General features: G+C 38.8%; 1 protein-coding gene across 2 annotated transcripts in view; it reads left to right on the forward strand.

Annotated features, from left to right (window-relative positions):
• Bmp2k (BMP2 inducible kinase) overlaps positions 1-12,560 on the forward strand; it is a 93,349-nt gene that overhangs the window by 62,398 nt on the left and 18,391 nt on the right. The window contains exons 14-15 of one of the 2 annotated variants that reach the window (XM_040747452.1): positions 3,047-3,204; positions 8,829-8,939. In XM_040747452.1, the coding sequence (XP_040603386.1) occupies positions 3,047-3,204; positions 8,829-8,939 (269 nt within the window). The remainder of the gene's footprint in view (positions 1-3,046; positions 3,205-8,828; positions 8,940-12,560) is intronic. The other variant, XM_040747453.1, reaches the window with a different exon arrangement.

Consider the following 12,560-nt stretch of genomic DNA (forward strand, 5'->3'; position numbering starts at 1 on the left):
TCTTCAGGATCTGTTAAAGTGGGGAGCGGTGGGGAGATGGAGATGGAGGATCCCTGGAGATCCCAGCCTAGTCTAATTGATGAGCCCCAGTATCAAGAAACAAAATGGACAGCCCCTGAGGAATTCCACTAGAGGTTGGCTTTTTCCCTCCTTGTGTGTATGCACAACTGTACATGTACACACAAAAACACACCCCTCCCACCCCAAAGTAATCAGTATGGATATCTGTAAATACAAGACTGAAATTAGCTGATAAACTCGTTACTAAAGCACCAAAGAGGCTCTTACACACAGTTCCAGGCTTTGAAACAGTCGCTGAGAGAGGATGCATGAGTTTGAGTAGACAGTGGGCAGCGACATCACTGTACATTGTGTTTGTCCAAAGAGGGTCAGTCTACAGTTAGTCATAGTGTTGTGTGTGTGAGTGAATGGGAGGGAGGAAGGGAGCAAAGGGGGGAGGGAGGAAGGAAGGAGAAGAATGCTAGGGACCTGTCACGTGCTAGGGTGACACCAGGAAGGAAATGTAAAAAAAATTAATGAGATGCTTTTCTGAAGCAAAAAAATTTGCTTCAAAAATAGTACTTGAGCCAGGCGGTGGTGGTGCTCGCCTTTAATCCCAGCACTCGGGAGGCAGAGACAGGCGGATCTCTGAGTTTGAGGCCAGGCTGGACCGACAGCCTCCAAAACAATACAGAGAAACCCTGTCTGATAAAACCAAAAAAAAAAAAAATAGTACTTGAACTGGGCCAAATTTGTTTAATGGAGAACAGAATTTAAAGGTACAAATCAGTGTTTGTTACTTGCTCACTCTAGTTTTTGTTCATGTACTTAGCACTTTTCTATAATACATTAGTAGTACTATTATAAGAAAATTAAGGCCAAAACTACATACTTGAAACAAATTAGAATCTCATATTTTGCTTGACTGTAGTTGGTATATGGTCTTTAAGCTGCCGGTTTCATTAGAAACCCACATGGCAACAACTGAGGTTTACTTTCCAGCACTGTCCAAAGAAACAAAAGAAATTAAGCCACAGATAAAGTTCAGGAGTGTGTATGGTGCACAGCAGTAACACAGACCCTCTCATTCAGGGTTCCGCTGTCAGTACTCGTCATTGTGCACTTCAGAGACTGGTGGTCCTTCGGAAGTATAAGTTTATACAAGTCAACAGCCATAAAAGTCAGTGGTCTCTACTGTGTCAGCCTCATCAGCATCTTGTTGTCCTTCTGAGACAGAGTCTCATTATGTAGCTCTGGCTGTCCCAGAGCTTGCTAACAGACTAGGATGGCCTCAGTCTTGAAGATCTGTCTGCTTTAGTCTCCTGAGTGCTGGGACTAAATGCATGTGCTACCATGCCCAGCTCTCATCAGTATCTTGAAGCTAAATACTTCACAGCAGAAATCTTTGCATTTGTCATCTGTACATGTCTGTCCGTCACCTGTGCTGGAAATTGAAGCCAGGGCCTTGGACATGCCAAGTGCCCATTCTTCCTGTGAACTGTGCCTCAAGTGTCTCTGTTACTTGAAAAAAAAAAAGATTCATTTGTATTTTATGTGTATGAATGCTTTGCCTGCATGTATGCATGTGCACCATGTAGGGACCTGGTCCCCCCTAGGGCCAAAAGAAGGCATTGGTTTCCTAGAAATGGAGTTGCACATGGTTGTGAGGCACCATGTGTGTCCTGGGAACTGAACACAGACCCTCTGCAAGAGCAGGAAGTGCTGTTAACCACTAGTTGTCTCTCCAGCATCCCTATACAGATTTTAATACTGAAAACTATCATGTTTTTAATTTGTTTAAAATGTTCTTAATTATTTACAGTTATTTAAATCAAATGCCAGTTAAAGAGATGCAGTGTGGTAAATTAAGTAATTGTAACTACAATAAGAACATTATTATGTGGGATTAGAGATTAGGTTTCATTCTTTTTGGAGAGAAGTGTAAAGAATTAACCTCCTCACTCCCAGCCTAGTGCTACAGATTACACTAAGGTTTTGAGTGCTCTGTGTGTGGTTGGATCCCTAGACGTTGTAGCTGTGCTTTACTATATTTTTAAATTGTGTGTTACGGTGACACTCTGTTGAGTAGTGTTCCAAAAACAGTCTCTGAATTCATCCTGGGAGTGGTAGGAGAATGACTCAGATAGGAAGCCAGGCAGTTTAAGAAGCTGTCTGCAGAAGGGAAATGCTCTCTGAGTTTTCCCATCTGCTGTGTGTCTTATCAAGCCCCAAACATCTTGGAAATAGAGATGAAGTTCTGCCACATGAAGGTGATTTATAACTTAGCCATACCCAAGTTCTATTTACCAAGTAAGTCTATTTAGTTGTAGGTAAATTACTATTTTCCTTTCATGTGCTCTAGACTTCAATAATTGCTGCAACATTCCATTGTGGTGTCTCTATATAGCCTCATATGATACAGGGTAGGTATTGGATCACTTTACAGTATTCAGCAGTGGTTTTAGAGTGATACTGTTTGGTACGGTTACTGATTTTCACTTTAGGACTTAACTTTGAGAGTAACAACTAATACCAACTACTTGTTTTTTTATTTTTAAACCACACTGTTTTTGCTTTGCATATATTGAATTCTTTACTCTTTTCAGTAGCTCCATTAAGTTTATGCTGTATTCCTTTTTTTCTTACTAAATTTTTTCAAGACAGGATTTCTCTGTGTAGCCCTACCTGTCCTGGAACTCACTCTGTAGATCAGGCTGGCCTTGAACTCAGAGAGACCCATCCACCTGTCTCTGCCTCTCCAGTAATGGGATTAAAGGTGTGCCTGCCTGACTGCTGTCTTCCTTTTTCATGGACTAGAATGCTGAGGAGTAAGGGGCTAAGAAAGGAGCACATCAGGTGTGCCATACACAGGCGGTTGTCTGTGGGGCTGTGTGCCTCGGGGAGGTGGTTCAGACGGCAGCTGTTGTCTGTTCATCCTGTACTCCAGGTCTTGTTTTCTAAGAGTTTCTAAAGCATAAAGCTGAGCACTCACGTTTTCTCGTTTGTAACGTCGTCCTTTGCATCCATTCTTTTCTCTTTCAACCAGGTCAGTTGCTGAGAAGGAGGCAGTCATGCATTTCACAAATGAGAAGGGCATCAGTCACCCGCCTGATATGTCAGGGTGGAACCCTTTTGGAGAAGACAACTTCTCCAAGTTAACAGAAGAGGAACTGCTGGACAGAGAGTTCGACCTTCTCAGATCAAGTAAGGGACACTTGAAGGCTTATTTTGCTTCACAGTAAATAAAGTACAGCTCTATAATTCAGCAAGGCCAAAGACTGTTTCCAGGTGGTGTGAACAATTGTTTATGTGCATTTGAGGCAAAATTCAGGTCACTTTCTTTCATATACTATTAAACTATGTTGTGTCACACATTTAGAAATTAGTTGCTTGATAGTAGCTAAAAAACTCAAGATTGCTGATATCTTAACCCTTACAAACTACTATCTATGAATGTGAATTCATATTATCTTCAAAACATGAGAGACTCATGTTCAAGTAGAGAAGACACTATGAGTACTTTGCCTTACTAATCACTTTGCAGCTCTGTGTTGCACACTCAGTAGAAGATATGGTGATCTGAGACATGCTTGAAAATGCCCAGAGAAAACATGGGCTACATTGTGTTAATGTTTTGTCATGTCCCTTTAATGAGTGGTCACATAAAGGGGTTGCTTTCTTGTCCTGATTTGGCCAAAGCTAAATAAAATCCTTTTCCACTTTAAATCTGATATGTCAATGTTTTTACTTGGAATCATTAACATTCCTCAAACTACCTAATGTATATATATATATGTAATGTATATATATATATATACACACACATACACATCAAGATTTGCCAGATGTATTTTAGAAGTAATCCTTTATGGAAGATGTGGTTGTTTTGAAGAGGTTTGCAGAATAAGAGCAAGAAGCTCATTTTGTGGAGAATATCAGTGATTTTTCTAGTTCTGGAGGCTGTGTATGTATAGGTATGTATATATGTGTGTGTATACATATACACAGGTATACATGCATATATACAGTGTGTTTCCCTGTTTTGCTTATGAAATGAAGAACCTAATAAATAACTCCTAGGTTCTAATTTCTGTTTTATGTAGATAACTAGCTTTATGAACACATCTAGTAAATGAAATGTTTTGTCTGAATTAGTATGTATTTTATGTAAAATTTATAGATGACCTGCATTCATGTAAGGGATTTCTGCAAGGCATTCATGTTTGGCATCTAAATTTGTATTTTGTATATTGATGAGTAAATATGGATATAAAAATGAATTTTAAGACCCTAATATATATACACATATATATTTGTTAACTTTGATAAAATCAATCTTACCTCATATTAAAAAATGTTTTTAAATCAACAGTTTTGTTTGGCATTTTTCCTGGAGTTTATTTTAAGTAGCCCCAAAAGCATGTCTTAAAAAAAAAAAGGTTGTAAATCATGTCTTGAAGAATAGTAAAGGAGATGCAGGGGGTCCTCAAGTACTTGTCATTTGTAGGATTATTTTAGTGTTTTATGAGTGTGTGTTTATACATGCATGTACATTAATGCCTATGGCAGCCTGAAATCAGCCTGAAGAGTCACCTTTGATCCCTCTCCACTAGTTTATGTAGTCTTCTTGTCTGGAATCTCCTGTCTGCCTGTTGAGCCTTGGAGTTAGATGATGGCCACCATCTCCTCCTGGCATCCACAGTGGGGTTTCTGGATTCTCTCCTCATTCTTGTGTAGCAAGTGTGTTAGCTGTGCCATCTCCCTAGCCTAGGGTTAGTTTCGACGTTTTGATGCAGATGGTGCCACTTTCAATGTGCTCTGACAAGGGTCAGCTAAGTAAATATTTTCTGTTTCTTAAGTTAAAAAAATCTTTTTTTTTTCTTCAAAAGCCAAGGGCTAGGTAAAGGCTTTAATTATTTTGTGTCTTATAAAATGTGGTATTTGTTTGGGATAGGAACTATATATGAACATGCCTGCATGTGTAATTTTGTCTTTTAAAATTTTGGAACAGCTGTTTTCAAATTTGAAGATAGGAAGCATCAGTGACTTACATATACTTGTGGACCTGTTTTTAAAGGCAGCTCAGACTATATCACACTGCGTCAGAAGATGACAGGTCCCAAATGAAAGCCCAGGATGTCAGACTGGAGCAACCACTGTTCTTTGCAAACTACCCAGTGGCCTTGAGCAGTGGGCATCACTACCACACGGTTTCTGCCCTTACTTTACCACATAGCATCAGAATGGCATGTCGCTGGAATAGAGTTCAGTGAGGTCCCTTAGCTGCCATCACTCATTCTCCCTCTCTTCCAAACTGGGATAGACGGGACAGGGTTGTTAGGTTTAGACACAGGGAACGAGAGCCATCACTCCAGATCTTAAGATGTTTAGCTGGCATTTTCAAATTATACTTAACTCATGAGGTATCTTGGTAAGTTACAAATGAAATGAGAGTCCAGGGCACAAGGCTAACTGAAGATGGGCAGATGGCAGCTGAAAGCAGGTGGAAGTCATTCCATTCTCTTAACAGAGTGAGTGGGCTGCCGTTCAGAGAGAGGTGTAGTAGTTAGCTTCTTTCAGAAACTCAGAGATTGAGGATAATGTATAGGATGTATGCACTTAGAAACGTTTCTTTCCCTAGTTTTCCTTAGCTGTAGAGGTCATCTTTGATTCTTATTTAGGTACAGCAGTAGTGTATCCAACATTTGCTCTGTATGGTAGAGTTTAAGTCATTCTGATAGGCAAGGACCTCTTCTAGAACCTTAAATTCATCATAAGACCATGCAGTGGGTGTTCATTATTGCTTGGTTCTTGTCTCCCCAACCTTTTCCAAAATGAAGAAATAATTTCTTAATGCCCTTGGAATACCACATAGTTAGTTTGTACACTTGGTTTTTGGCACACATGTTTATTAACAGTTTTCCATGGTTTGTAAAAGCACATGAGTTAGATTGATGGAAGCCTTTCTAGAGAGAGACTGCCATCTTCCTGAGAACACTGTCCATGTAGGTGACGGGTTGGTTGCAGAGTGGCTACAATTCAGTGTTGCATTACCATTCAGGATTTACCTATTAAAGTGGCATATGGTTATTTGTTTAATAGGAAAAAGATAACACTGTCTAAAAATAAATATGACTTGTGTGCTTCTTATAAGAAGCAATTTTAAAGTCATAGCAACATTTTCGAGATACTAAAACTGAAATATTAGTAATATTTTTTTGGTTATCTTTAGGAAAATCCTTGGTTACCTATAATAGGCATTTAACATCTAAAACTATTGTTGCTTTAACTTTCAGTGTAAGTGAGTGTAATTTATGGTTCAGAATCTTTTACTGGCTCTTTCTTGATAATAATATATTAAGCCAAGATTAAGCATTAGTAATAAGGTTAGTCTCAGTGTTTTTTTTTAAAGTTAAACTTGCAGTTGTCACTGTCTTTTGTACCAAAGCATCCATATTTAGTTTGTAAGCCTCAGGTGTCTAGCTGTCATATTTAATATGTTAAATAGTAATTGGAATGCCACCTGTTTGGGGAAAATCGAAACTTGCATTTGGTTAGATAGCTGTTTACTTGTAATTGTATATTAAGAACAATGGGAGGTTCATTGGTGGACAAATAGATGTACTGATCTCTGTTTAAAATTTCATCAAAAATAACTAAAAGGAATAACAGAAACCCAAAGATTGGTTGGTTTGCAGTTTTTCTGAGTATGTTGTATAATTTTTAAAGACACAATAAAATTGCTGTGAATGCCAGGGTCTCTATGGTAACATACCAGCAGTCACCCTTTCCTAGTGAACTGCTACAGTGTCCTTAACACAGAGCAACAATCTTCCAGTCCATTAGGATGGCTCCAAAGTATCTACGGAGACTGCTTTTTATAGCCCTATTCATTAAGCAAGTCTTTGCTTGAGGCCATTGTTCATTTAACCTACAACTTAAAATGCCTCCTAGAGTATTTTAATTGTGTGGTGATGTTATGGAGAGTACTTTGCTTTCAGAATTGTAAAACCGTCTTTTTTCACCATTTCTATCAATTAAATGCCTTGGAAAGAATCCATCTCTATTTGCCAACACAATTCTTTTGTAAGGCATGGTGAGGTAAATTTCTTGTATTAAATTCAGGCCTGTTCTAATTGAGAGAAATTCATTCATTTGAAACCATGTCTTTAAAATGTGGCTCCACATTGAGAACTTTGTTTTTATTTCCATGTAATTGATTGTATAATAAGTTAATGTGTATTTGTTTTGTATTCTGTGTTCTGAGACCCAGATTATGTGAATCTTAGAAACCTTAAGTGATTTAAAAAATACTCCATTAAAATTGATTCTGTGTTTTGTGGAACAGTGAGAAAACGGTTCATTTTGTTATAAATGTATTCTGACTTCTGTTTGAAAATAACTGAGTAAATGAGTTTTTCATATAATAGTACCTCCTGTATTTTTCCACATGGAGACAGACTCCTACATAAGGATTAGCTCACTCCCACTGTGCTGTAACAGCACAGTGCTTTTTATATATTTGCCACAATTTACTTGATTGTTAAAGATAATATACTGAGTGCAAAAGGATTCAAAGAGTGTAGTAGTATTTCGCACTTTCATAATCTGGGCACCATTGTTATGATAGTATTTTGTACAGTGGAGGCTCCCATGTTCACATTTAGACATTCTGATTCATCGGTCTGTGTAGTAGGGGATGAGACCGCTCTGTATTAGATCCCTGGCAGTATGCAGATGTTTAAGAAGGCTGTTCCTAATTCAGACTTAAGTCCCTACATGCCCTGTGGATTTCAGGAATTGCCCTTCCTGCATACTGCTGTTGTGGCCGTCACTTGGCTTAGCGTCTTGTCTTCACTCTTCTATGGTAGAATCTAGAAGGTATACACAAGACTGAGGACTTGGATACAGTGCATGATCTCTGGTTTATAGTTACCCCAGGAGAAGGGCTGTCCTTCATGTGTTGTCATTGCTTCCCACCACAGTGAATTGGGAGCCCTCCATCATAATGCTTTCCCCAGAAAGATGCGAGGAAACTAGCTTCTTAACAGCTGTCTTAACAATAGAGTGTGAAATGTGAAAAAAGGTGTTCATTCTTAGATATTTCATTTCTGTTGGATTCTTCCTCCCTGTTCTCTGGTCCCTTAAAATTAAATTGAGTTTTTCATGCAAGCATATAAACTGCATAGGGGTGTGTGGGGGAGGGTCTTCCTTTTTTTTTATGTTACATTCCAGTTGTTCAGAACAGTGGTGTGCTTTGGTGTATGCTTAATATTCAAACATTCATTGGATGAGTAAATACATTGGTGTGTGTGTGTGTGTGTGTGTGTGTGTGTGTGTGTGTGTGTGAATAACAGTACAAAGTGTTAGGAGAAATGACTAATTATGTGAAGAGTGAATTGTTTTTCTATTGAGAACTAGAATTTACCAATTTTACAAATGAATAACCATTTACAGTATTTTTCCTATATGTTTTTGTTGAGTGTCTGCTAAATATGTCTGTAATAAGCAGGATTTAAACTCAAGTACAATGTGTTATAAAATGTACATAGCTAGTATTAATGTGAACTGGACTCATTTGTTAGGTAATTTGTGGTTAATGTAACCTAGCACTGGCTAATAATACTCTTCAGCTTGCTTTTGTAGCAGCAGATACACATTCAACCTTAGGACAAAGCCACAGTCTTTGTAAGAACAGGCTGTGAATTATATTTTTCAAAATGTCGGTTGCTTTAATTTTTACTTTGACTTATACTGTATATCACTTTTCATTTAAAACCATCTTTATTTTATTTTATTTTTTGTTTTGTTTGATCTTATTTTTGCAGACAGGCTCGAGGAGAGTGCACCCTCAGATAAGAATGTAGAGCCACCCTCTGCTCCACATAGCCATCCTCCGGAAGACCCTTTTGGTTCTATCCCTTTCATTTCTCACTCAGGCAAGTTACATGTGTGGCATCACTGTCCTTGAAATATACAAGAACAGCAGCAGCAAAACCGTATAGATTTAAAGAATTAATATACAGATGTTAGGCTCAGAAAGTAGAACACAGTAAGTTATGTGAACTATTAACCATCTTTGTCTTCCTAATGTTTGAACTATAGAGTTGTTATTGTATGCTGATTCACATGGTAGAAGCGTAAGTCTTATCACCAGCTATTGGGTTCTAGTTTTTAAAAAATGGTACATGAAAATATCTCCTGTGTTTAAAATACCAAAATGTTTTTATACTTAGCTTTTGCTTTAAAATGTGGTGTTTTTCTAGCATATCCATGCTCTTTTCTAGTCTTAATGATTTTGTATTTGGCACATCACTTTGTTTTAACTACTCTTCTTATATTCATTCTTGTGATTTCAGTTCAGAAATTGAATACTGATGCTATTCTAATACTAATAGTAATTTCAAAGTAATTGTCTAGTATAGCACACTAATCAAGATTGTTTCCAATTTCTGTCACACTCCATATTTTTTCTTTGCTGTTATTGAAGATAGTCTCTTGTCAGTCACATTTCTTCTTGCTTCTCTTCAGTTGTCAGTTTCATGGATGACATAACATCTTAACAGGGACAGATTGCTAACTGTGTATCTGTTCCATTCATTCTGTGCGGTTACTCACCCTGCTACAATCATAAGTTGAGAGTGCATTATTTTTCTTTAATTACATTTTGAAAATGAACCTTAGGATTTAGTGACTTGAGATCCTGATGCAGAAAGCAGTTTCAGGGTTAGCTCTTTGTTCTTCCACTGGAGTGCATCCCCTCCCTGGGTTTGCCCCTATCCATGCAAACCACTTCTGAGTGTCAAAGTCACTCACTGACTGCTCTTTTTTGCACACCACCCTTATTTTCATGTCGACTTAGGGATTTTGTAATTAACATTTTGTTCACAAATTTGAGCTTGGTTGACACTGTCATTTTGTTTAACTTTGTGTACATTCTCTGTTAGATTTGAAGTTTTTGGAGGGTTGGAGGCATGACTTATGTTTGATCTTTCCCGGTAACCAACCATGTAATGACTTGGTCATTGTATGAAAACATTATGGCTATTTAAAAGGCCCTCCTGAGTATGTTTTTTTTTTAAGTGAATAGTTTTATTAGAAAGGGGAAGCAAGGGGGAAGGAAAGAGAAAAGAGAGACAGAGAGGACGGAAGAGAAGAGGGAGACCCTCCTGAGTATGTCTTCATAGGTAGGATAGGTCTGATAAAAATGCCCTTACTCTAGAACTTACTCTAGAACTTGATGCATAGCATGAGCATTGTTAATACTGGAATGGCTTGATTTGGAAACTAAGTAAAGGAGCAAATGGGCCTAGGAGAAACGTGCCTGAGATGGAAGAAAAAGTGATTGCTGTGAGGACAATGTTAATTTGATGCTTTTCAGACTCAAAGTTTAATTAAAATAAAAATCTAAAATAGATATTGCTATTGGCCTAGATATTCGATGCTTAGAAATACTTGGCTGTGTATTATTTTTAGGTAAATCTAAGGCATGGGGGGCTATTTATTTTCTTCTAGTAGTAGAACGAATGAATCTACTGAAACTAAAACTACCTTTCCCTTAATCTTCAGGAAATAGTTGTGTGAGGGGGAAATCTCTAGTAAAAACATGCTCCATGAAGAAAGTAAGAGCAGTAAGCTTTGGAGAGTGAGCAAGTCCACTAACCATCATCCTTGTGTCTGCTAGATACAGTCTGAGTAAACTGTACAGGGACTACTCAATCAAGTACAACTATGAGCCAGAATGTTGTAATGCGCTCTCTCTCTCTCTCTCTCTCTCTCTCTCTCTCTCTCCCTCCCTCCCTCCCTCCCTCCCTCCCTCTCTCTCCCTCCCTCCCTCCCTCTCCCTCTCCCTCTCCCTCCCTCCCTCCCTCCCTCTCCCTCTCCCTCTCCCTCTCCCTCTCTCTCTCTCTCTCTCTCTCTCTCTCTCTCTCTCTCTCTCTCTCTCTCTGTCTGTCTCTCTCTCTCTCTCATCTATCCCTCTACTGCAGTTATTATTTCCATGATATGTAGGCCATGCTCAAAGTTGAGATGTTCATCTTATTTCTCCCTTCTCGTGCTGGGATAGCAAGCATGTGCCACCACAAACTGCATCCTTTTTATTTTAAAAGAGAAGAATTTGTTAGAAACTGTTAAGGAATGCTGAGAGCAAGAGAAATAGTATTTCACAGGGAAGAGCATACTACCTGGTTATCCAGTACCACATTACAGCCTGGCAGCATACTTAGAAGTAACATTGTAGAAACTGAGCAGGTTATATTTGGAAATAAATATGTATGCACATATACATGTATGTATGCAATAACAATGAAATAGACTGAATTTGAAGGAGAATGGGGATGGGTAACAGCCTTGTCCACAAGGCCTGCATGGTGCAATCATTTTCTCAATTGATACTCCCTCTTCCAGAACGATTGTAGTTGACATAAAGCTAACCAGCACAAGCTTTAAACTTAAGACTTTTAGCTGATTGGTTTTTATTTTACTGTGGACTCAAGATGGCTTCATGGTCAGGAGTGTATATTGCTCTTTCAGAGAATCTGAGTTTGGCTCCCAGCACCCTACAACTTGTAACTCTAGCTCTAGGGGGATCCAGTACCTCTGATCTCCATGGTCACCTGCTTTCAATGTCCACACACCGCACGCAGAAGCATATACATACACATAGTTAAAAATAATACAAATAGTGCATAGAGTTTAAAATGTCAAATTTAGCAAGAAAATCTTCCACAAGTGATCTTTCCCTCTCCCCTGTCTGTTAAAACTCCCCATAGATAACTTTTCACTTCTGGCACTTTAATATATCATGCTAAATTGTTTATTTTTTTGTTTAACCCCCCCCCCAAACCGGTTTTAGATGGCTTGTGTAAAATTCTTATTTTGGAACACATAGATTTAGATTAATTATACCGTGAGCCCTTCTCATGTGCATACATTCAATTGCATGTGTACAGTCATGTGCCAAACAACAGTGAAGGATCAAATAAATGGCTGCTATCTCCTCAACCCTGTTTCTGGGGCTGGCAGTGTAGTGTGGTTCAGTGGTAGAGCATATGTTTCATATGCACACAGCCCCGCCTTTGATCTCCAATACACATGTACACATGCCACATGTAAAAAACAAAACCCCAAAACATATCCCACAAATCTCTATGTTAGAGTTTGGAAATCTTCATTAATTGCTTTCCAACTTCCTCTTTGAGACAAGGTCTCTTGTCCAACCCAGAGCTCGCTGCGCTGTCTCTGGCTATCCAACCTGTTCTAGGTGTCAGTGCCCTGACTCCACCTTTCACCCGTTGGGATTTCTGGGGACTGCCATGTTCAGCCAGGTTTATCTGGACTCTGGGGATCTGAGCTTCTCTGGTCCTTACTCTTGTGCAGCAAGCAAGCACTTTACCTGCCATCTGCCCAGGCTAGGTACCGTTTTGAATGTGTCAACATCCCTCAACTCCCAGATTCAGATTGGGCATGCCACAGCTACACCCCTTTACTGCAAGGTTCTGTTATCTCTGGTATCAGTTCCTATGCCGACTCATTGCCATGAGTCCTTTGTTTCTTGCCAT

The sequence above is a fragment of the Mesocricetus auratus genome, unplaced genomic scaffold (assembly GCF_017639785.1).
Source record: "Mesocricetus auratus isolate SY011 unplaced genomic scaffold, BCM_Maur_2.0 Super-Scaffold_100006, whole genome shotgun sequence".
Taxonomy (NCBI): domain Eukaryota; kingdom Metazoa; phylum Chordata; class Mammalia; order Rodentia; family Cricetidae; genus Mesocricetus; species Mesocricetus auratus.